Source organism: Alosa sapidissima, chromosome 5 (genome assembly GCF_018492685.1).
Source record: "Alosa sapidissima isolate fAloSap1 chromosome 5, fAloSap1.pri, whole genome shotgun sequence".
In the NCBI taxonomy this organism is placed as follows: domain Eukaryota; kingdom Metazoa; phylum Chordata; class Actinopteri; order Clupeiformes; family Clupeidae; genus Alosa; species Alosa sapidissima.
Window position 1 is genome coordinate 22052005 of NC_055961.1, and position 23970 is coordinate 22075974.

The following is a 23970-nucleotide window of genomic DNA, read 5'->3' on the forward strand; positions in this document are numbered from 1 at the left end:
CAATATTAGCTGCCAGTTTCATTTGGTCATAACTTAAATCCCTTTGCCTGTGTACTATTTGTCCACAATTGCATGCAGAAAAATCAGGACAGCTATGTAACTTACACTACTGATAAGGATCCAGTGTATCGTACCACAGCTGTCTGAGTCTTACTAAAACGTAGAGCATTTAAACTGAAATGAGCCCTTTTATGGTAAGCCAAACTAAGTGTTATGACTAAGTAATTCCAGTATGAGTTAGTAAGTCAGAGGTGTAATCAGATTCTTTATTATTATTCACAGCTCTGCCAGTAATGTGACAATTACAGTCCCTTATTGTGCTTGACTGATACAAAGAGGACATTTGTGTGGAAAAGCAGACAAACTAGAACTAGTTAAACAATACCTACATATTTGTACCTAGCTGGTGATATTATAACAGTGGTGTAGAAATGTTGCAGAGATGTCATCATATATTTTATGTAATGTCATGTTTGGCATCTACACCTGAAAGAACCTTGGACATCACAGAACAAATGCTTGAAGTCTGTATGCTGCCACCAAACATAAAACATTCAGAAGTTGTACTTGACAAAGACAGTTCCAGAGACAGTTCCACAATGTTTTGTTGGCTCGCTATCACAAGTTATGCCAAACGTTACAACATTTGAACTCATGTGGCGCCCTGTATTTTCACAACTGTTCTCCTCTGTTTGGCACACATACTTTGCAGGTATTATTAACATGTCACACAAGCTCATACGGATATCATTACGCGATTAAGCTGGTCAGCAATACTATGTGATAAACTCCCAATCTAATACAGATTGAAGCGATGTGGTATACCAGCCTATGAAAGCTGCCCAGTGCCAAAGGAGTGATACAAGACATACACATGCCTCTTGAGAGGATCAACACAGAGGTAAGCAAAGCTTTGCTCCGAGTTCAGACTGTCGGGATAGCACAATCCAGAGGCATCCTGTCAAAACAGTAAGACAAATAATTTCTTCATAAATCCCATGGGAGTCTAAGACAGTGATGTAATCATAGAGATCTAATATTTAAGTCTAAAGATCTAATATTAAAGGTAAGATATAAACCAAGGTTTGGAAAAATAAATCTTTATACATACATAAGTGGAGACTTTTAAAATGGTCGAGACAATGTTGATTTGTTTTGTATCTCGGTCTTTCTGCACACTAGAAAACAGAAAACAAAATATGTATGAGCCTAAATTGCCCATCATTTGCATTCAACTGATATTGGCTTTTGCCACCTAACAATTTTGAACATACACAGGAAAAGCAGCATATGATATAATCTAATTGTTTAAGTTTAAGTTAATGTTTATGTCTTGTTTTTTTAAGTAAACACATACAGTAGGCCTAAAACTAAACATCCAGCTGTAATGGCAACATTAGCATACTTTAAATAAGTTGCCTTGGCAAGTAGAGTGATGAAGCAAGCAGATAAAACTGTACAGGATGCAAGCAATTTAACTGTATAGAAATTACTCTAACTTACCTAACTAAATCTTTATAGATTACTTTCACAGTGTCCAGGTACGGATTGATACTATCCTCATACTGACACAGTTCACCACCAAGACATATATGTTTGAAAAGCTTGAAGATAAACTCTTCTTGATCAGCAGGTCTTATTAGATCATATTTATCGGAGTCCTCTACAGTCAAGACCTTAGAGAAGAGAAAATATAATTAACACTGAAATACTATGTAAGGCTAAGGATATGTACTGTAGGTTATATGAGCATTCAAGTCAGTGACATTTTAGAATATAAAAACAGTAACAACAACAACAAAAAAAAATAAAATATATATTTTTTGTCTGAATGTACTTACAGTATGTAGCCTAGTTTTCAATGTAGTAGGTGCCCCTTATATAAGATAACGATTTACTGCATTTTATGTAACTGTATTCAGTCCTTTTATAAATGTCATTTGGCAAAACAGTTATTCCCATGTTATATTAAAATCATTGTTAATGATACACTCATAGTAAAAATGTAATTCTTCCATAGTAAAGAAACTACAAAAAACTGCCATGTTGCCCTGGTGATTTAGATATTACAGTACGATTTCTTATGGGTCTACCAATACAAGTCAATACTTTAAAATGTTTACCTAGAGACTTGTACAAATATGCCAAGAATAAAAGTTAATCATTTTAAAACCATTTTTATCATTTTTCTGGCATTTGTCTTCATTAACTCTCCATTGACTGTTTTACCCAAGACATTTTGCCACTTTCATTCTATAAAAATCAGTCAACTTTGTATTTTTTTGTATGTACATTGGTCAGTGGAAGTGATGTGAGATTTATGTCTCTGATCAATACAGACCTTTTTCTCATAGACATCTAGTGAACTCAGTAGATTATCTGTTGGGTCATTTTAACTCAAAAATGGCTAATATTATGGATGATGCTCCATTCAAATTCAAGACAGTTAAGGACAAGCAGAAAGCACCATGGAAACAAAATCCAGCAAATAAAATCCTAAAAAGAGAGTGTAGGAAGACCGAAAGAAAATGGCGCAAATACAAACTTTAGATCCACTATGAAATCCATTAAGACATGGTCCGCATGTATAATTCTGAAAAATGCAAAGCAAGACAGTCTTTCTTCTCAAATATCTCTCGCATACTATTTTCAACTGTGGAGAAATTAACCCCCCCCTCACAATTAGCACCTGAACTTGTCTCAACTAATAAATGTAATGAGTTTGCATCTTTTTTCAAAGGCAAAATAGATAAAATCAGACTGAACATATCTTCTCAACAACTTACTCAACATCTGATCTGGAACTTCCAGGTTCAAGGGAAGGGGTACTTAACTTGATGTCAGAGTTTAGTTTGATAGACTATGAAACTCTTGTAAAAACTGTCCAGAACCTCAACTCCTTCACATGTGGCTTAGACGCGCTACCTACCATTTTTAAAAATCTGTTCTTCACCTCATAGCAGCAGATGTGCTTCACATTGTAAATGCATCATTACTGTCTGGCACATTTCCTAAGTCCTTGAAAACAGCTGTTATAAAGCCCCTTCTCAAGAAGAATAACCTCGATGCCACCATGCTAAACAACTACAGGCCCATATCCAATTTACCTTTTATTGGCAACATTATTGAAAAAATAGTCTCTAATCAAGTAACCACCTTCCTAACATTAAATGGATATTTTGATTACTTTCAGTCAGGTTTTCGGGCAAATCACAGCACTGAAACAACTCTTATTAAGGTTTTAAATGACATACGGCTCAATACAAATGCAGGCAAAACATCAGTCCTAGTGTTATTGGACCTTAGTGCATCCTTCGACACTGTTGATCACAACATATTACTACACAGATTAGAGCACTGGGTTGGACTTTCAGGTATAGTCATCAACTGGGTCAAATCATACCTACAAGAAAGGAGTTTGTTTGTTGCCATCGGCAACTGTACCTCTACGCCAACGTCCTTGACCTGTGGTGTCCCCCAGGGATCAATCTGGGGGCAACTATTATTTAACCTCTATTTTGCTCCCACTAGGACAAACCATCACAAACAATTTGATTTCCTATCATAGCTATGCCGATAACACCCAACTTTACTTAGCTCTTTCACCTAATGACTATGGTCGCCTTGAATCTCTTTGTCAGTTTATTGACAAGATTAACAACTGGATGTCTCAAAATTTTCTTCAGTTGAACAAAGAAAAAACTGAAGTAATTATATTTAGTAAAAAAGAGGAAAGACTTAAGGTTGCCACTCTCCTTGATATTAAAGGGCTTAAAGCAAAGGATACTGTTAGAAATCTTGGTGTCATAATTGACAGTGATCTAAATTTAAACAGCCACATGAAAGCAATAACTAAATCAGCTTTTTACCACCTCAAAAACATTGCCAAACTTAGAGGGCTAATGTCTAAACATGATCTAGAAAAACGTATTCATGCATTCAACCACAGTAGGGTTGACTACTGCAATGGGCTTTTCACAGGCCTTCCTAAAAAGACTATCAAACAGCTTCAGATGATACAAATTGCAGCGGCTAGGGTTCTCACAAAAACTGAAAGAATTGACCACATTACTCCAATACTTAAGTCCCTGCATTGGCTTCCAGTAAGTCACAGAATTGACTTTAAAGCACTTCTGCTTGTTTATAAATCATTAAATGGAACGGGGCCAAATTACCTAGCAGACATGCTTCAGCAGTACACACCTTCCAGACCTCTCGGGTCTCAGCAGAAATACTTGTTAGTAAAACTGTTAGAACTAAACATGGTGAAGCAGTGTTTAGTTGCTATGCAGTTCAGCTCTGGAACCAACTTTCAGATGAGATCAAAGTTGCCCCAACTGTAGCCAGTTTCAAATCTAGACTTAATACCAAACTTTTCTCAGATATTTTCTGCTAACTGATCACTTATTTTTTACATTTCTAAATCTGGGAAAGTCTTTTAGCTAACATTTTAATAGTTTATATGTTGTTTTTTAAGTTTTAATTATTACTTTTTTAAACACTTTTAAATTATTGCCCTTTTATGCTTTTATGTACATGACCTTGTGTGTTTTATGTTTTCTTATTATTATTATTGTATTATTACACTGCAAAAAACTGCTTATCTAACAAAATCTAACCAAGTGTTATTAATCTTATATCAAGATAAAAAAAACTAGTTGGTATTGTTTTCAGTATAAAGAGACTTACCTAGCGCTTTCTTGCGAAATCATTTGACTTAATTTAAAAAAAAAAAAAGACTTATTTTAAGACATCTCATCTTGAAAACAAGCAAATTTGTCTGCCAGTGCGTTAAGCAAATTTGTCCTAAAAACAAGCAAATTTGTCTGCCAGTGCGTTGAGCAAATTTGTCTTGATAAGACTCCTTAAAATAAGTTAAAGTCTTCTTAAATTAAGTCAAAATGATCTTTTGAGAGGGCGCTAGGTAAGTCTTTTCATACTAAAAACAATACCAAATAGATTTTTTAATCTTAGTATAAGATCAATAACACTTGGTTAGAATTCATTTTTTGCAGTGTATTCTTTACTTCTTAAACTATTCTTTGACTATTGCCCTTCTATGCTTTTATCAGCTATTCCTGTTTGCTTTTGTTTATGTAAAGCACATTGAATGACCTCTGTGTATGAAATGCGCTATATAAATAAAGTTGACTTGACTTGACTTGACTATATAAAACCGTAGCTTGCGGAAGTAGAAATGTGGGCGTCTCGTCATTGATCCATTCATTTCAAACTTACAAAAAAACTACATTCTAACAAATAAATCGAATACATGAATGAATACAATCAGGCATACATTTCTCAACTCATCAAAGTCTCCATAAATTTCATGGTAACACTTCACTATGTGTCCAGATGGTCGCAATACTCCACCAGAATTCAGAGGGTCAAAAATATCCATCGAAACCTTTGAGCATGGGATAACCTCAACATCCACACGAGTCACTTTACTACCTGTGAAAACAATAGTAAGGAAATGATTATGGCAATGTAATCACAGAGTAGGATATGCACCATCTACATCTCTGGTATTTCTCCAATCAGTTCTCAAATCAGAACAACAGTCATACCTAGGGATGTCCAATATCCAGACTGTAAGACCTTTAAGTTCTCCATCACGCAAGGGTCTTGAAAAAAATCCTTAATATAAAAACAGAGATAAATCCTTCAAAAATATGCTTCTTTGATAAACATTTTCGAACACTACTGTATCATACCAATTCCAAGGTTACACTTACCAAAACAAACTCATCCTTTTTGTATGGATAAAACATTTGGTCGAAGTTAAAGGCCTGGGCTGATATTCTCCCCAACATTGACCTGTCATGAGTAATTCATGTATTTATCATTTAGGCCTATTTAATGAAATTAAACTCATGAATATGATTTCCAAATGAACAAGGGTGGACAAAGCACACAATTCCTTTACTTAAGTCAAAGTAGGCCTATAGATGCACCTTGTCAAATATTACTCCAACACAAGTGAAAATTGCTAAGTCAGATTTTTACTAAGCTGAAGTACAGAAGTACTTGCTTTTAAAAATACTTAAGTATTCAAAAGTACAAGTATTTGTCCTTTTTAATGTGTTGTAATGCAAAATGCAAGTATTTAGCAGTTTATTAATCATTTACTGATGTAAAGATCTAGCTATGATATTGGAGAAAATTAACTTAACAATATGGTCTATTGCAGTGTTTCTCAAAGTGTGGTCCGGGGACCACTGGTGGTCCGCAAACTATCCCAAGTGGTCCGCGAGCAGACGTGGTAAAATATAATATAGATGAGTTGTTTGCAATATTGAACCAACTTGTATGTAAATCCAAACAGTTCTGCAACACTGTCTATGTAGTGTAAATCAAATGAATCCTCTGACACAATAAGCAAAGTGCAAAGACAATAAGCAAGGTGGTGAGTGAGTAGGCCTATTGTGTAGGCTATTATACTGTTGAAGTAGGTCTAATCTTTTTTTTTTTTTTTTTGCTAGGTGGTCCGTGCGTTTCTTTTTTATTGGTTAAGTGGTCCTTAGTCTGAAAAAGTTTGAGAAACACTGGTCTATTGCATTATTGCAATGCCCTGCCTGCCTTTCATGCTATCACAGGATGCGATACTACGGTACTTCTGTCTTGGCAGAACACTAAAAAAAATCCCATTTCAAAGTTTTCATTGGGCACCATAGTCTTGGCATAGGTGACCTACAATAAGCAGTACCACCTGTGCTGATGTGGAAGCCTTCATTTGCAAGGTTTTTAAAGCTGGCTCATGCACGTCATCAAAGAGTGCCAGGGCCTCTATTTGCTCAGGCTGTTCCTTTGAAAAGATTGCCCCCAAGCCATGATGCATTATCATTCCATATCAAGAGGGCGCACTACCAAGCAGCTGTATGGCTCCAAGCAAATCAACTAAGACCTGCACTGCCTCCACCGGAAACTATGGGGTGGTCGAATTGAGAAAGACGCTCTTTTGCTTCTCACTTCCCTTCCTTCTGTGCCTCAGGCTGTTATCAATCTTGTTACATGTCGTTGCACCACACAGTGTAAAAGGACGACTAAGCACACTAATGTCACAGCCTAGCCATTCTCATGGTGGCCATTTTGGAAAAAAATGTGAAATGCACATGGACTGGCAGTTAATGTTTTGTTTTGTCTTGTTCCTGTCTATTTGTTTTTTGTCTGTTCATATTCTCTTTGGGACAATAAAATAAAAATGAAGTTAAATCTATAGGCCTATAGGCAAAAGAAAAAGTGAATTCAGCACAACAATTTACCAAACAAGGCCATTTGCTAACTTGATTCATTATTTTAGTACATTTCTTTGCTTATGAAGCTGAGAAACTGGGTTCAGCTGGGATGCTTACAGCCCCAAAGTTCAATGACCTCTAGAGGTCGCCAGAGGTCTGATAGAGCTTGTCATATTGCAGAATTGAATTCAGCACATCCAAATTGACAAAGTAAGTTGCCAACTTTGTCTCAAAAATCCCTGTGGGTGTCACAATTCTGGATTTTGGCACCAGTCTAATATCTCAAATGTGGCGGAGTCAAGTACAACATTTGCATTTCAAATGTAATTGAGTAAAAGTTACAAGTTACCAAAAACATTAATACTCAAGTGCAGATACTCCAAAATCATACTTAAGTGACCTACAGGCCTAGGTTATCAAGTATGTACTAGTTACTGTCCACCCCTGCAAATGAACTTATTGAGCTAACATTATCCAGCCGTACATTAAGTTTTACAAAGTTAATATTGCATAGTAATAGTAATACCCTAATGTATCATGTCTGTAATTTAGTTAGTAACATTATGCCATTGCACGCATAAAAGCATCTAAAACTTAAGATCATAACCCCGGTTCTCTGATGGCATGAGTGAGGTATTTTAACTAAAGTTACCTCTTCTGAGGGATACACGGGGGCGAACGAATGCTTGAAAGAGAAGCTGAACCCCCCCCCCCCCACCCCTATATTTCACAAACTAATCACTAGATGAAGTAAAATGTTGTTGTTTTTATTTCTATGCACTATGTTGACAATGGTGATGTACAAGTACCCACCATAAAATGGATGCATGCTCTGTACTTCAAGAAAACAAAAGAAAAATAGATTTTTAGGCAAGTGTTCTAATATTCAGCAGTCACTAAAACAAAGTTGTCTATTGCCAATATATTGATCAAATATAGTAGCTTGTAATCAATTTATTGATGATATTTTATTGCTTCACAATAGATTTTGTTTACTTTAGTTGTTTACTTTTGGTTTTTTAATGTATGAGGCATTGCTTTGACAGGGTGGGGGCATTTTACCCCACCGATGGGGCAAAACGCCCCCTTTTGCACAATTTTTGTTGTTGTTAAAATACTAATTAACTGTTAACTCTGGACAATTTTCATATTTGGTTTATAATTCATGACATTGTCACTCAAAACTAGGATAGCAATTCTACATATATTTAGCTTTTTGTTTCACAGTAGGCCTAATATCACATATTCCTTAAGGGGGGCGTTTTCCCCCACTCTACCCTATCGATAGACATGAAAATAAGTAAGGGATAATGTAATTATTGGGAAAATAAGTTCCACTCCCGACAGGGCGAACCGGACCCCGAAGCGCAGCGGACTTGTACTTTTGAATGCTTAAGTATTTTTAAAACCAAGTACTTCTGTACTTCAGCTTAGTAAAAATCTGACTTAGCAACTTTCACTTGTGTTGGAGTAATATTTGACAAGGTGCATCTATAGGCCTACTTTGACTTAATTAAAGGAATTAATGCACGGTCGAGGTTGTAAAACGGCCCCGACGCGAAGCGGATATCGTAAGTGCATCAATTTCTGTTAACAGACCACCGTATGACTCCGTAATGGAGTAGTCCATTATCCCGCTTATTCTACTGTCGTTGCCACTTAATTAAGCTGGACCTGGGCTACTCTGGCGGAGATCTGCCGTGGCCGCCGAGCTGTTGCTGACCTGAGAGCTGCCATGCCAACTGCAGACTAACTGGGCCTCTGACATCCTTCCATCCATCCGTGAACGGTGCACTTCACTCGAGTGGATCTCTCAGGACAGCTGGACCTAGGCTAGCTACTCTGCGAAAGATCTGCCGTGGCCGCCGAGCTGTTGCTGACCTGCGAGCTGCCATGCCAACTGCAGACTAACGTTAGCCTAGCGGTGAGGAGCTGCAGTCTCACGGAGTAACAGACGGTCGCTGTTAGAAGTCCACCATCTACACGATCGCCCACTACTTCAGACTGTGCTTCCAGTGATCTCCAGACTGCAGTCTACAAGGCCTAACGTTAACGTGATCTCCAGACTGCCAGTGAATTCACCGGGTTGATCATTTGTTAACGTTAAAGAACTTTGTTGGCATATCGGTTGTGAAGACACTCTGTGCAGTTTTCACGGATCATCATTGCCCTTGGACATTTTCAGCTGGTTTGGAAATTGGACTAATTATAACATCACCTTTCCCCTTTTTAAATATATTTCTTTTTTATATAAATATATTTTTTCCCCCCACTTTTTATTTGTTTATTTGTTTTGTTGTCTGTCTTGGTGTCACGGGTACTCTGGCGACTACGCCGCTCCGTCCAGCATTTTTTGTATTTGTTATTTTTTAAATGTATTTGTCATGTCTTGATGTCATGGGCACGCTGGCGACTACGCCGCTCCATCCGGCATCGTTTGTCTTGTTATGTGTCTTGTTTGTTGGAGCGCTTTGGGTTGCACTATGTGCATGTTGAATGCGCTTTAAAAATAAAACTGACTTGACTTGACTTAATTGCGTTGTGTTCATTTCCTGTTCTAGAATCTTTGGTTAGTTCTAAATGGATGGTTGCTACGACCAAAGGCCAGTCGTTAGTTCTATCTCTCCCGTTGTCAAGCGGGCGTATCCCAAGATTCTAATGAACTTTAGCTTTGAAACATCGCTATTTTACTCAGCCTGCTGTCATCCATCTAGCTAGCTAAAAGCCACCTCAGTCATATGCTACAATGTTTTGAACGTCTGCATTTCACAGCTCGGATGCAACGTGACAGTTCATTTAAACTTCACAACGAGTTCGGTGAATTAATATACAAGTGTGATACGGTCAAAAATGGATCTACTTCATAGGTGTGCAAATAACATACGGTTAATGATCGCTCTAAATTACGTAGGACAATGGGAAATTCAACGAAGCAGTGGAATAAGTAACACGAATGTTCTGCTAACGTTATCGATAGCTTACCCAATGGCGTATAACATTACATTTTGCCTTAAGTTTGTGAGCAAATAGCGCTGAAACTAAACAGATATCGTCACTCATCAATAAACCACTGACAGAATGAACTATTACCATTTCAGGAAGCGTCTCGAAATTTCAGGATTTTGGAGAAAAGGGAAGTTTTTGTTAGAAAGTAAATTGAAGACATATTTCTGATCAAAGGTTATCTGTTCCCCAGCCATGATGTTGTAAGCGGATCACTATGGAAACGGTCCACACATTCTTCGGCGCGTGCGCCAGTTGGTAGAGAAGTTTTGCCGAACATCACTGAAGTCTAGTAGCCTAGCCTAATATTATTATTAGCGGTATCTTCTTGGCTTTGTTAGAGAAATGAATTCAAATGTTTTGAATCTCAGAATTCTCATTGCCATCTTATCTATAAGAAAGACACTTAAAACGACATATAGTTTCCAATAGCAACTTCAACACAGGTCTATGCTACTATCCTCGAGAGCTTGGATAGACTTCAGGAGCTCGGGCATAATCTATCAAGCGGAAGGAATGCATGTGGCTGCCATGGTGGCTGGAGACAACCTTGAAACCCTGCTGCTGCCCACTGGGGGACATGGAGATGGAGTGTCAAATTTCCTTTCACATCTGGTTTTAATAGGCTGTACAGGATGTTGTCAAGCAGTCAGACAAGAGCAGTTAACTATTGATATTATAGCTGGAATTCTTTTGACTGATGTAGGTTAGAGAAAGTGGGCTGGCTAAAGGTAGCCTACATCCCTTTTCCTTTTCTCTGCTCTCGCCAATGACAGAGAAATACCCTCAAGCTATTTGCAGGGCTCCTTGACCATTTAACATGATTTGGATCATTTTGGTGTCACTGCTGTTGTTACCTGTTTTACCTCCATCTACTGTAAGTTCTCCCTCTTATATTTGGCCTGCAGGACTATTTCTTAAGCAAATGTGTAGCCTAGTCTTTTTGGTGCATTTATTTGGGTAATACAAAAACAATATCAGCATGTCTTGTAACAATTGTTCTGCCTTAGTTGTATGTTTTAGCAGCCAACTTACAATAGGCTTATGTCTAATAACTGTTGAATGAGACATATTTGTGTTAAAAAATGGTCAGATTTGCCCTTTTAAATGTTGTCTTTGTTACATAACAATGAAATCAATGTAATTAGTAAAGATAGGTGACTGAACCTTACGGTAAAAAAACAGATATGTGTGATTGTGTAGGCTATCTTATAAAGCAGTGTTTTGTTTTATTGTGTTCTGAAACAGAGCTCAGACAATGCAACTACAAATCAGTCTCTGGAGATAACTGATGATGATGATGATGACCATGATGTCACTCTCAAAAGTGACAAGAATCCCCCTGCGGCCAAGTATGGAGAAAAGTGTACAATGCCTTGTGAACTGGCAGCTAAGTTCATGAAGGAGGAAAGGCACTCTCTATGTAGTATGTATGTTACAGACAAGGTGTCACCTACATTAGTCTACACAATGTGGATGTTTTGCTTACAGTATAGAGAACAAGCTGTAGGCTACATATTTAATGACATTTATGTACTTTAGAAATTACAAGTAAAGGTGTTATAAGTAAGACATCTTTCAAGTGACATAATTTCACTGCATTTCTTACTTCCAGTAACTATATGCATGTGACAATAAACTTCCTTGTATCCTTGTATCTATTGTAATAAATCATAAAATTACCAGAATATGCAATCAGAGATAAAAAAAAACATGTTATTTTCAAATACTGGCTTCACTAACAACAATGATACAGCCAGAATATTCATAATTCAAACTTTCATTTGCAGCCTGCAATTACTGTTTTTGTTTTGATTTTGCGTTTTGGCCTGCTGCGCCACCCTCCGCCAATTTACCAATCAAGCATTTTGACCTTTGAATTGCCAGATTAGCTAAATTAGATGTTACATGGTTTCTAAGCTAAAACCTTTTTGTCACATACAGCAAACATGTAAAAAATGTACATGTAAAACTGTAAAAATACACGGTCTCTGTAGACAGGTTTCAAAAAAGACAACAAAAACAGCCTGGTGTAACCTGGGGGGTATTCCAAGTATGTGGTTTAGTGATAAGCCTGGGTAAATTAACTCAGAGTAAGTGGTAAACCTCCTACAAGAGCCCTATGGTATTGTTATGTTAGGAGAATGAAGCCACAGCTCTTCTATTAGGAGGTTTACCACCTACTCTGAGTTAACTAACCCAGGTTCAGGGCACCTTAAATGCTCTCAAATGTTTTTATTTTGGACAGCAATGCTCGTTTTAAACACTGGTGGTCGTTCTTACATAATGATCATCTTGTATGAGTAAGTGTAAGTGTAATGTATTTTATCCTGAATGTTTTAGGTGACCTTCAGCATTCAATTGTTTCATACACAAGGAGTACTAGAAAGATGATCAGAGATTTAATTGATGAACAGCAAAAATCCTTAGAATTACTCTCCAACCAGGTACAGCCATATCCAATGCGCAATTTGTTGAAAACACTCTTGCATGACAAGATTTCCATGAACATTTAAATGATTGATGCTTGCATTTCAAGGTGATGGAACTCACATCAAAAGTTAGCTCACTCAGCTTGGAGGTTCAGCGGAGCAACACTGAAACATTATCAGTGAAGCCAGTACAATCCCATGGTAATAGCCCACAGAGTGTTGTTGTAGATATTCAATGTTATAACCAATATGAAGTTCCTTCAATCTGTCGCTTTTGTCAATGTTTGCATTTTTTGTCAATTTCCCAGGACGGGATTGTAGTGACATAAAAGAGACACTCGATGCATCCGTTTCCAAAATACCTAGTGGGATCTATATAATCCATCCAGAAAATATAGAGTATCCATTTGAGGTAAACAATTTCGGAAAATAGTGGCTAATATGCTGATGATTTTGTAAACAGCTGCCTTTTAAGTAACTCTCTTATTACTTCAAGATTACAAGAATGAAGTAAAATGTAAATAAACATGTAAATATATTGTTTTTCATACATAATTTTTTTTTTCATTAAGACTATTTTGTCTAGACCACAGCAGTGTTTTTCTTTTTCAATAGTTAAATGCAACATGTTAGCGCTAATTGTTATTAATTACTGATTTGCTGAAGATATAAAATGCAAACGTTTGTTTTGTAGGTTTTTTGTGAGATGGATTACATGGATGGTGGGTGGACTGTTGTGCAAAGGAGGACTGACGGTCTTACTGACTTTAAACGACCATGGTCAGACTACATCAATGGATTTGGCCACCTGCCAGGTCAGAGCTCCACATTCCCTTGTAGAAAAGTCTCTGAATGAATAAGCTGCAACTCAAATTTGTGCCTTTTTTGCCTTTTGTTTTGGTGTAGGAGAACACTGGCTAGGTCTAAGGAAGATATTCAATATTGTCAGCCAAAAACAGACCCCTTTCCAACTCCACATTGCCTTCGTTTCACAAGATGACTCCACTGCGTATGCTTCTTATGACAAATTTTGGATTGAAGATGAGACCAACTTCTTCAGAATTCATCTTGGGAGATACGCTGGCAGTGCAGGTAATATGTTTGAGATTCACTTAGTGTCAAAACTACATTTCTGCAAACTGAAATATTTTAAACACATTAAGTTTATTTTAAACAAACATACAATCTGGCAGGTGATGCTTTCCGTGGGTATGAGCAAGAAGAAAATCAGGAAACAGCGCCGTTTAGCACATCTGATGTGGATAATGATGGATGTAATCCAACTTGCACATTTGACGGAAATGCCGTGGAGAGCTGTAGTATCCATCAGAATGGCACAGGCTGGTGGTTTAACCAGTGTGGGCGTGCAAATCTAAACGGATCCCCGTCGGACCAGGATCAAGCCACTATCCCAAACATGCGCTGGGAAACTTGGACTAAAAACGGCATTCCAGTACAGATTAAGTCTGTGACCATGAAGATAAGGAGAATGGTCATTCATCAAAATAATTAGTTGCATTAGAGGAGTATTTTGATTTTACACTGTTATTGAAAGGAAGTTGAAATAAGTGTTTCAACCTGATTGTGTTGTAGATACCATCCCATCAGATTATAAAATGGAACTAGCGTCAACAATAAAAAAGAAACATGTTTGCATATTGAATCATGGTTTGATTAATGTTTTAAAAAGAACGATGAGTCATTTTCATGGAGGGAAATATCATTCATAACACTGAAAAAAGAATATAAAACATTGCTGTGGAATATGAAATACCATATAGGTAGTGATATTTGTTTCAGTACACCCATGTACTCTACACTCATGCAATGCATGTGAAAGACAATATGTACTATCTATTTCTCAGGACTTGTGCATGAAAATAAATTGGCTTGGGACCATTGAAGGGCAGTGATGAGTCTGCATACAGGAGGGAGGTGTCACTGTGTGAGGCTAACAACCTCACACAGAACATCCACAAGACCAAGAAGATGGAGTTCCTTTGCATCCACATATGTCAAGACTTAAAGTGGATAAAGAACACGGCACAGCTGGCAGAGACAGCCAACCAGAGGATGTACTTCCTGTGAAGACTTAAGACTTTTGGCATGTCATCACAGATCCTCAACAACACTAACCTGCTGCATAGCTGTGTGGTTTGGCAACAGCACAGCACAAGCGAGGGTGGTAAGGCTAGCCGACAAGATCATAGTGACATAACTCCTGTCCAGGACATATTGGAGAAGAAGATCCTTAAATGGGAAGAATGTCCTCAGTGATCCCACCCATCCCACCCACAAAATTCTTTGTCCTCATGAAGTCTGACAAGCATCCAGCATATTCTCAAAGGCTGAGAAACAGTCACCAACAACTATAATTTATACATGTGCCATCAAAATAAGGGACCCTTCCCTCACGTAACTGCTCTTTGCAAGTTACTAACTGGACTTTAGACACCTCAACACTATACTGAACCACCACACCACATCGACACACATGACACTCATCACTCTATCATATCTCTCGTTTTATTTTTATACTTAATACTCTACCTTTTATACAGAGTATTTTATTATGCTTATATTATGCTTATATACCTACTGAGTGGGATGCACAAAGTAAGAATTTCATTGTATCATGATGATAAAGTATCTACTGTATCTATCTATCTAACTATCTGTCTGTCTGTCTGTGGCAGGCACTGTACACTTGCCTGAGATGTTGCACATTTCACCTGTTCCCATGTTGGTGCCTGTATGCAAATGTGATTTGGTTACAGCAGCTTTGCTACCTGGACTTAATTCTTAAGTGGCATGACCATTTTGACTATAACAAGCCTGTGGAAAACAAAGCCAGTCTTTATTTAGATGTGGTTTAATGTGCTAAGTAATCCACAGATAAGACCAAACCACCTCCACAAAAGGATGGAGATGTGATTTACATAAAAATAGTGATAATTCTAAATAAAACTAATAATACCATGTGCATAAATATGTTGCAAGTATCAAGTATCAGAAATATTTCTTAATTTCATTTACATACTTAAAATATTAATATGTTAATAAAGGATATCTGTAAACAGCTTGGATCTAGACATTTCACTGGATATAGGCTACTTTGTATAAATAGACTGTATGAATCAGACTGTATTTGCAGTCTGATTGTGCTGGTCACATTATTAATATTTATAAACGATAGTGTAAACTATAAAATAACTGTAAAATCCAGTTTTCTCTTGTGACCGATAAAAAATATTTTTTGTTCACACATGCATATGTATTGCTACCCTTAAATAAAAGGGGATAGAGGCATGACATTTTAGATGCACAAACCAGTATGTCCTCAAGGCACTTCGTGGCAGATGGCCACTACAGCAAAAATTAGTCCATGGAAACATTTTCATTTGAAATTGGCACTTGTCCTCGCGCCACGCCACATTTCCAGGAGTTGGCTGTTGTACACAAAGTCATAACAGTTCATACGTAGACATCACAATTTGTCTTCCAGACGCCTGATAAGCTTCGCAAGGTCCTCCAAATTGTGAGATTTCTCCTCCAGCAACTCAAAACGCAAGCTAGAAATGTCCTGTTTGATTTCCTTCAGCTCCCCTGGAACAAACCAATAAAATATTAGCTTCTCAAACCAAGCATTACAACAGAAGTCACGTGTAACAAGACGTCAGACTTTAGAGGGCTTCAGCCTGTTAACATTGTTTTGGTGCCAAGAACTTGGTTTCATTCATGAACATGTATTTGCACAGGAGCAGGAGCAGGTTTTTGGTTACTGTGGTCATTGGTCACGTGGTATTTTTTGAATGGCTGTGTGAAACGGTGGTGTGAAACCTTTGGAAATGTATTTGAGATCAGGATACTACTTGCTTCACTCATACAATCTTTTACATTCAAAAGTAGAGCACCAAGATTCTTTAGGAAGCCACCTTTACCTTCATTGACTTCATCACTCTCTTTATCGCATTGTGCTTTGATAATATAACGCTTGATCAGGCGCTTCATGATCTTCTGCAATAAGAGAATAACATTTTGTCATTAAAAAACAGTGTTGGGGAAGTCAAAGAAAGTACTTGATTATAAATTGCTCATTGCTTCTCTTTTATCTCATTACTCATTAAACTGTTCACTTCTAAGTTACTGTATCAAGACTCAATACTAAATTCAGTTCATCTAAATTCAAGTAAATTCAGCTATTCAGATAATTGTTCTTACAGAATGCAATCAGCAGTGTATGTCTATTTGCAAAAATACCTGATATCGGCTTGGACGCTGTGGGCTTGGATCTCTAGGGGGTTTGCTTCTTTCACTTAGCTGCAAGAAGAGCACATTTCTTATGCATGTGGCTAAACAAACCGGAAATTAACTTCTAATGTATAAAATGTCTGATCTAAACGCCAACCTCATTCAGCTCCGTTTCGGCCTTCTCCATGGCCCATTGCCTGTGAATCAAGGCAAGCAGTAGTGTCTTTATCCCCGTGAACAGCGTGACCACAGACTTTGGGCTTGGCACCAGGTTAAAAGGAACTGGAAGAGTTCTGCCCGTCTCAAAGTAGGTAAACCAAAGTTTGGCACGGGCAAACTTCCACTCCACATCTGCATCATCCTGTACCAGGAGCAGAATGATAAGTAAAGGCATTAGTATGTGCTCTTAAAACAATACTACCACCTTTATACAACAGGAGATGATAGATATATTGCTAGCTAAAACCCCACAGCACAACTAAGACAGTGAGTCAAGACAGACACTATCACAGCAGCTTATTACAACACTGGAGTTGCTCATAGGTCATTTAAAACTCACATTTCATATATAAGTTTTTGCAAGCTACTTACATTGTAACCTTCCTTCTAGGACTTGTACTGAACACAGGAATATATGCAGTACTTTCTTGTTGTTCTACATTGACATTAAACAACTTGACTTGGATGTTCGCCTTCCATCAACAGGTCACAGTCAAGACTCTTTTTTTCTGTGATTCCTCATTAGTCTCTTTATTCTAGTGATGGTTTTGGGATCTTCAAAAAAAAGTGTCTAAACTCATCTTTTCTCCTTAATTAATTAATTTGTGGTTTGAGTCGTGGTTTGTATATTTTTATGGATATTGGTATTATTCTGTTAAAATTTAGTCTATTATTTTTTTTATTTAGGCTATATGACTTACTGTAAACTGTTACTTTTAAAATGTATTATTCATTGATGTCATTGTAAATTGCTTTGGACAAAAGCTAAGAACCACAAACAAACAACTAAATAAAATTATGTATATAGGAATCTTACCGCAATTTCTTGATATGAACTGTTGATCATTGCAATGAGCATGTTCAGTAAAACTATCACCATGGTGACGTTGTATACTCCATAGAGAACATAGCCAGTGTTCTCAATAAACTTATGCCCATTGTTGACAATGACAGACTTGACTTCTGATAGTCCAAATATTGCCCAAAATAAGGTTTTAAAGCTTTCCTCCACACTGCAAGACAAAAGGAATATTTCTCTTTTTTTGCTGCTATGTAACAGACAACGCTGAACTACAACATGTTTTTTTTATTATTATTATTTTCAAGGGTTGTCCAGTGGTTCAAAACTTATTTATGTTGTCAGACTTGACTAGCCACACAGAAAACTAAGGGCCATATCTTCACTGTATCTGCACAAACAGTACATGTAAAGACAGGCTGAACAATTCAATTTAGACTTTGGTGCCAGGGGTATCATACAAAATTAACACAAGGCGTTATAAACTTAACAAGTTTTAAAGCACAATCGAATTACTATTAGCTCTCAAAGAAAGTTGTTTGTACTCACGTAGTGAAGGCTTCATTTTGTTTGGCTCCAAGGTAATACGAGTAGAGATTGAACATGCCAATCATGAATGCTAAGAATACCAGAATGAATATCACCATGAACTTGAAGATGTCTTTCACTGTTCTTCCTAAGGAGATCTGCAGAGGTCCAAAGCTCTCATTGGCTGGGAGGATGTAAGCGATTCTTGAGAAACTCAGAACCACTGCAATGGCATACAGTGCCTCGGAGACGATCTGAGGGTCGGAGGGTAACCAGTCAATGCGAGCTGCCATGAGAAACAAAAGAAATTAGAATATGTTAGATAGAATATACTGCAGGATAACGACAATTAAAAGGAACTTTTAGATAGATAGATAGATAGATAGATAGATAGATAGATAGATAGATCTACTTTATTCATCCCCAAAGGGAAATTACAGTGTTCCAGTAGCCATACAAACTCAGCACTCACATGTAAATGCATATAATCATATAATCCACAAGACACAACCTGAATAATCTTAAAAATATTTTTTACAATTCAGAGTCCTTTGGCCTATTTACATACTCACCCAGTTGGAAATATTCGATCTCTGCAGGCAGAGTTACATTAGTCAAATCAGAGTAATGGTTGTAGTGGATATCAACGTAGCTCTGTGCCGAGTACGCGTGCCAGAATGCCATAAAGCGTGCAATAAATGATGCCACAAAGATGGCCAGCATTCCAAAATCCAACATGTTCCATGGCTCAAATAGATACTCTCTGGGTCCCTGAGACCAAATCTCTTTGCACTCAGCCCAGATCATTCCTGAAAAGAACAGGATTAAAATTTTGTCCCAATCCAATTTAGAACCTTGAAACATTGACACAGTTTTTTTTTTGTCCTAATGTGATAATAAAGAGTTGAACATGCTATTATGAGATACACCTCTACTAAAACTGACCTACGACCCAGGAAATTATAAGTATTTCCATCCAAGTGAAAGGGGTTGTTTTCATTCGAAACAACTGGGTGGGGCGATCATGGATCGTCATGTTTGGCAAGAGTTTCGTCCCATCAAAGCGGTCTGCTGCATTTAGCACAAGAAGGCCGAGGAACGTTGTAAAGGATGCTGCATGAGCTACAAATTTCAGAAAAGGACCACGCATAATCCTCCCCAACTGTTGAAAAAACAGTCAAACAAAAGTTCTTATTTTAAAGAGTAATAAAAGTTTCAGCTGCCACCATAGACAGAAAAATATAAATAGTGGGCAGTAAAGTTACTTTGAACTTTTATGAGAGTCACATGTTTATACTATCAGTAGACAGACTTCTCTTGATCCTTATCTGAACACTTAAACAAACTCAAAGAATAAAAACATTCTGTAAAAAATCAGATAAAGGGAATATAACAAAATGCTAAGACCTTACTGCATGGTACGATCCAATACACCATGGCCAGGGCTGGCAGACCAAGTGCAACAGCTAGAACAACCAATACCATAATTGCTGTTGTCTGCTGCCTAAGTCCAGAGACATTCTCATACCAGATGGATAGGAGCTGCTGCTGACAGTTTGGATGGGCGACAAACTATAACGACAGAGGAGGTAAGATGACCATGATTGTTTTTATGGAATAATGGAATTCCCTGAATTCAGTTTTTTCAAACTCTTCAGTGTGATGTCTAAACAAGGTCATTTACCTTTTTCAGTTCATATTTTAATGCCAGTTTTAGTCTGATGAGGCTTGGTCGCCCAGGTACCTCATCACTTTCATCAACTTCTCCATTCAAAATGGCCTCCACTTCCTCAGTGCTCCGGCACAAGTCAAGGAGCCCCACAACAAAGTCTTTGCACTGAATAGATAATCTTGTGTAATCATTCTGAGAGAGAATAATGATCAATATTATGATAACAGACAGTGGGATGTCGATGCTTACCAAAAACATGTGACATCAAAAAATATGACTTGTCATAAAGTGTAAACAAAAATATAGTGGTCATACATTAGGTGAAAACATTGTGTTGTTTCCAATTGACTATAAGTACACAAATTGTGGGATGGTATTGATTTTGATCTTGATATTGATATCTATTGATATTGATCAATTGGTGTTTTATGCATTTTACCTTGAACTCTTTCTCAATGTTGGCCAAGGTGGCAAGTTCATTGCTGAGCTCCAAAGCTGCCAGTACCGGGTCCTCATTGGACAGAGAGAGGTAAGCAGGGCTGGCCAGGCCTTTATAGGCGTTAATGCGTGAGCGGGAGTGACTGAAGGAGTCATACTTCTGGTGGTAGTTACAGGTGTCGCAGTCACAGAAGTAGTCATGAGGTTGCTCAATGCGGGCCCCCTTCCTTAGGAGTGTGTGTACTATCTCATACTCGTGGCAGTGGGCAGCGAGGATAATTGGAGTGATGTCATGGGAGAAGCGTGTGCCATCCTCGTCATAGGCAAAGAAGTCGTCCAGCATTGCAACCTGACTGGGGCTTACAGTCAGTCTGTGACCATCAGAAAAGGCTGGGTGGTTCAAGATGGCCTCCACAATCCTGATGTAACCTTTGCTTATGGCCAGCAATAGGGCATCGCCAATTCGAGCAAGATTGTGTTTCTTCAGCAGCAGCTCTGTGACCTCCAGATGCTCATTGGCCACAGCCAGCTGCAGTGCATTCTGGCCCATGTAGTCCACACTGTTCACATTAAGATCAGGCATCTCCTCCAACATTCTGCGTACCACTGGGATGTTTCCATATTCAGCTGCATCGAGGAAACGCTCTTCCACTGCAGTAAGGCTATACGGTTCTGGATTAAACATGTAGGCTGCCCCCCGCACCGCCTGTCTTCTACTCTTTGCCAGATTCTGCCAAGCCAAAATCTGACTGTCACTGTTGTTCAGCCTGAAATTATGTTATGTCAATGTTTATTAGGCTATATCATCATTACATTCTTAAATATTAATTTCTCTCTCAAATAGAGAGATGTTTATTTATTAACTTAAGGCACAGTGCTCTAAGCAGTGCACAGGGAATATCTCAGTCATCTTTCATCAGCATCATTCTCATGGTCAAAAATCTACATAATCTATTCATGGGTTTCATCAGGCCCATGTGTATTAAATCCACAGGTGTATAAAATCAAGCACCTAGATTATGAATGCAGATTGCATGGTGCTTGATTAATACACCTGTAGAAAGGGACCTGATGAAACCCATGAATATTAGCCTATAGGTCGAATGGAAATTTATTTTATGCTAAATGTTCAATAATAACATTCCTGCTAGTTCGGACCATTTTAAAATCGAACCAAACAACATTCTCATCACTCAAACGAAGTTGGATTATTGTTTTGTCTTTCTTCAGCTGCGATCAAACGTCATAACAATGCGGAGAACATTGTAAACAATGTAGCCTAAATTCACAGGCTAACTTACATTGTTTACTCAGTAGGCAATTCTTTTTCGTGTTTTACTTAAATAACAAAGTTTCTAAACTATTAGGCTACAAGTAAAAGCTGGTTTGTTATGCTAACGGACAAAGTGAACGGCAGCAACAGAGCAGCCAAATTATCAAGTTTTCATAGCCTAATCAATTTATGAAGAAATAGGCTATAGGCTGTGTGACTGTTCAGATAGTTACTTACGTTTGCTGAAGTCCATGATAGCAGCAATAATTTTCCTCACCGAAATCAGCATTCATCAGTAGATTGTCCTGACTCCTCATCCGTTCTTTAATTACTCGAGATGGCGACTGATTTTCATGTAAAACACTATGTTGATGCATTTTGTCGAAGTTTTTAAGTAATACAAAGTGCGTACAGAAACTGACATCCCCAAACCTGCTATAAACAGCTGGCTATAACTGATGTCCAGAGTCGTGCCCACTGCAGTCGCCCCTCTTGTCTAATCTTCTGTCTGTGACAGTCCTGAGAAGGAACAGGGCTCTGAGGAATTTTCTCTATGTTCTTCCAGCTTAGGCTACTGCAATAAATGAGGCATTTAACAAACTGTTTTCACTCGAGGTCAACAAATCTGAGCTGCCTAAAACACTTTGTAGGTGTCCAGAGATGAATAGTTCAGTATATCATTCAATGCTCAATTCTAAAAAACAAAAAACATAATTCTTTACAACTGATAGGCTACTATGACTGGACAGACTGCTGGATGATCAATGTGTTTAACTCATTACACATGGGCCCACAATAAGGACTCATAACGTATAAAGGGGACAGATTCAACGTTCCAACATTAATGAGTTCTTTTACCATGTTTAGAGGTTGGTGAATAGAAGAACTGTTATATTGTAAAGCCTGCTGATGATATAATGCCATAAAATCCCCCTGAGCTTGCCTGCAATGCCAGCTAAGCAGCATTTCCTGTGTGATGCGGAAAGGTTCGTGTGAGTGTAGTCAAGTGTGGGAAATTGTCTCAGCGGAATTCTGTTCTGACCAATAGCATATGTAACCAAGCAATGATGCACCATGCTGATTACGTGTGTGTGTGTCTCCACGTCCAGGCCAGTTCCATGGGGATATGACATGGCTAACAGGTCAGAAGGTCAAACCCAAGAGAAGGTCATGGGAAGCCACTGTCTTGGTTCTTTTATCATATTCACTTGTACACTTTCACACTGATGACCATTACAGCTGCTCATATTTTATTTTTAGCTCTTAGAAAATGTGCCCTGCCAAAAAAAGCGAGCAGGCTTCACAGTATAATTCTACAAACAGCTCCAACTGCTGAATTGCATAACATTGCACTGCCGGTTGCCCACCATCAATCCTTTCCTCGAATGCCCCTTACTACATCTCAGACAACAACAAGGCATACAATTCTCTTCTGAAGTGCCACTACTGGAGATCGCCATGGCATCACATGTATATGATAGCGCCTGAACCATGTCCTGAAATTACATCCAGCTCATGTAGCCTACAGTCTCTGTCGGATGTCATGAAAGCACCCTGTTCATGTAATGCTTCACTTGGGTTGGAACATTTTGTTTAGTCTCTCGGCCGAGGAAAAAAAAAAAAGCATTCTTTTCTCAGAATAGAAACCCAGGAGATGGGCCTAGTATATACACATTATTCTCTACTTATTTACACAAAGGCGGTGAACGCAACTACTCCAGTGAGGGCCCCACACATGGAAGAGTTTCTTTCAGACAATTTAATTACACATCACTATGCCAGGGAATCTAATCACAAAAAAGTGACCATGCTGTAGACCTACAAGAGTGGTCCATGAGTAGAACTTAAAAAGTTTAACCTTTTCTCCTTGAAAAATGTTCAGTTGTCTCCACTCCAGGAGATAACGCATGCATTTTTAGAACATTTATGGTAGATGTCTTTAGATTCTTGACGCCAGTGACTAAAATAGAAGCTCTGGGAAAAGTAAAATCCCCTGGGATGTACTGTATAATCACCATCTGCAATCTTAATGCAGCCACACTTCAGAAACAACCAATCAGGAAACGGCCGTAGAGACAGGCACCACAGTTATATCAAGTGTGTGTGCAGCAGAATGA

The 23970-nt window shown here is 38.1% G+C and overlaps 3 protein-coding genes across 3 annotated transcripts; 1 reads left to right on the forward strand and 2 right to left on the reverse strand.

Moving 5' to 3' along the window:
• Positions 1-252: 252 nt before the first annotated feature.
• Positions 253-10558, reverse strand: cfap300 (cilia and flagella associated protein 300). Its single transcript, XM_042092566.1, has 7 exons — positions 10329-10558; positions 5739-5820; positions 5571-5640; positions 5297-5454; positions 1504-1676; positions 1112-1178; positions 253-958 (listed from the first exon to the last, which is right to left on the reverse strand). Exons 1-7 carry the CDS (start codon positions 10436-10438, stop codon positions 830-832), a joined length of 789 nt encoding a protein of 262 aa, XP_041948500.1. The 5' UTR covers positions 10439-10558; the 3' UTR covers positions 253-829.
• A 1-nt stretch (position 10559) lies between these two features.
• Positions 10560-14329, forward strand: angptl5 (angiopoietin-like 5). Its single transcript, XM_042092565.1, has 8 exons — positions 10560-11118; positions 11490-11667; positions 12585-12688; positions 12781-12874; positions 12982-13085; positions 13368-13488; positions 13580-13765; positions 13867-14329. Exons 1-8 carry the CDS (start codon positions 11062-11064, stop codon positions 14184-14186), a joined length of 1164 nt encoding a protein of 387 aa, XP_041948499.1. The 5' UTR covers positions 10560-11061; the 3' UTR covers positions 14187-14329.
• Positions 14330-15511: 1182 nt separating this feature from the next.
• Positions 15512-22759, reverse strand: trpc6a (transient receptor potential cation channel, subfamily C, member 6a). The gene is made up of 12 exons (XM_042092564.1): positions 22091-22759; positions 20582-21347; positions 20155-20334; positions 19878-20042; positions 19416-19632; positions 19043-19279; positions 18492-18756; positions 17961-18156; positions 17082-17285; positions 16934-16993; positions 16615-16690; positions 15512-16279 (listed from the first exon to the last, which is right to left on the reverse strand). Exons 1-12 carry the CDS (start codon positions 22228-22230, stop codon positions 16161-16163), a joined length of 2625 nt encoding a protein of 874 aa, XP_041948498.1. The 5' UTR covers positions 22231-22759; the 3' UTR covers positions 15512-16160.
• Between the last annotated feature and the right edge of the window lie 1211 nt (positions 22760-23970).

Bases quoted from the DNA above. Each gene is read 5' to 3' on its own strand.
- cfap300 (XM_042092566.1), bottom strand. From the start codon at position 10,438: ATGGCTGGGGAACAGATAACCTTTGATCAGAAATATGTCTTCAATTTA. The intron at 5,641-5,738 runs GTAAGTGTAACC...TTTTATATTAAG, and splicing joins AAAAGGATGAGTTTGTTTTG to GATTTTTTTCAAGACCCTTG. The intron at 5,455-5,570 runs GTATGACTGTTG...TTGTTTTCACAG, and splicing joins TGGATATTGGACATCCCTAG to GTAGTAAAGTGACTCGTGTG.
- trpc6a (XM_042092564.1), bottom strand. From the start codon at position 22,230: ATGCATCAACATAGTGTTTTACATGAAAATCAGTCGCCATCTCGAGTA. The intron at 20,043-20,154 runs GTAAATGACCTT...CTGTCGTTATAG, and splicing joins TAAAATATGAACTGAAAAAG to TTTGTCGCCCATCCAAACTG. The intron at 18,157-18,491 runs GTGAGTACAAAC...TTTGTCTTGCAG, and splicing joins CAAAATGAAGCCTTCACTAC to TGTGGAGGAAAGCTTTAAAA.
- angptl5 (XM_042092565.1), top strand. From the start codon at position 11,062: ATGATTTGGATCATTTTGGTGTCACTGCTGTTGTTACCTGTTTTACCT. The intron at 11,668-12,584 runs GTATGTATGTTA...TGAATGTTTTAG, and splicing joins GGAAAGGCACTCTCTATGTA to GTGACCTTCAGCATTCAATT. The intron at 13,766-13,866 runs GTAATATGTTTG...ACAATCTGGCAG, and splicing joins GAGATACGCTGGCAGTGCAG to GTGATGCTTTCCGTGGGTAT.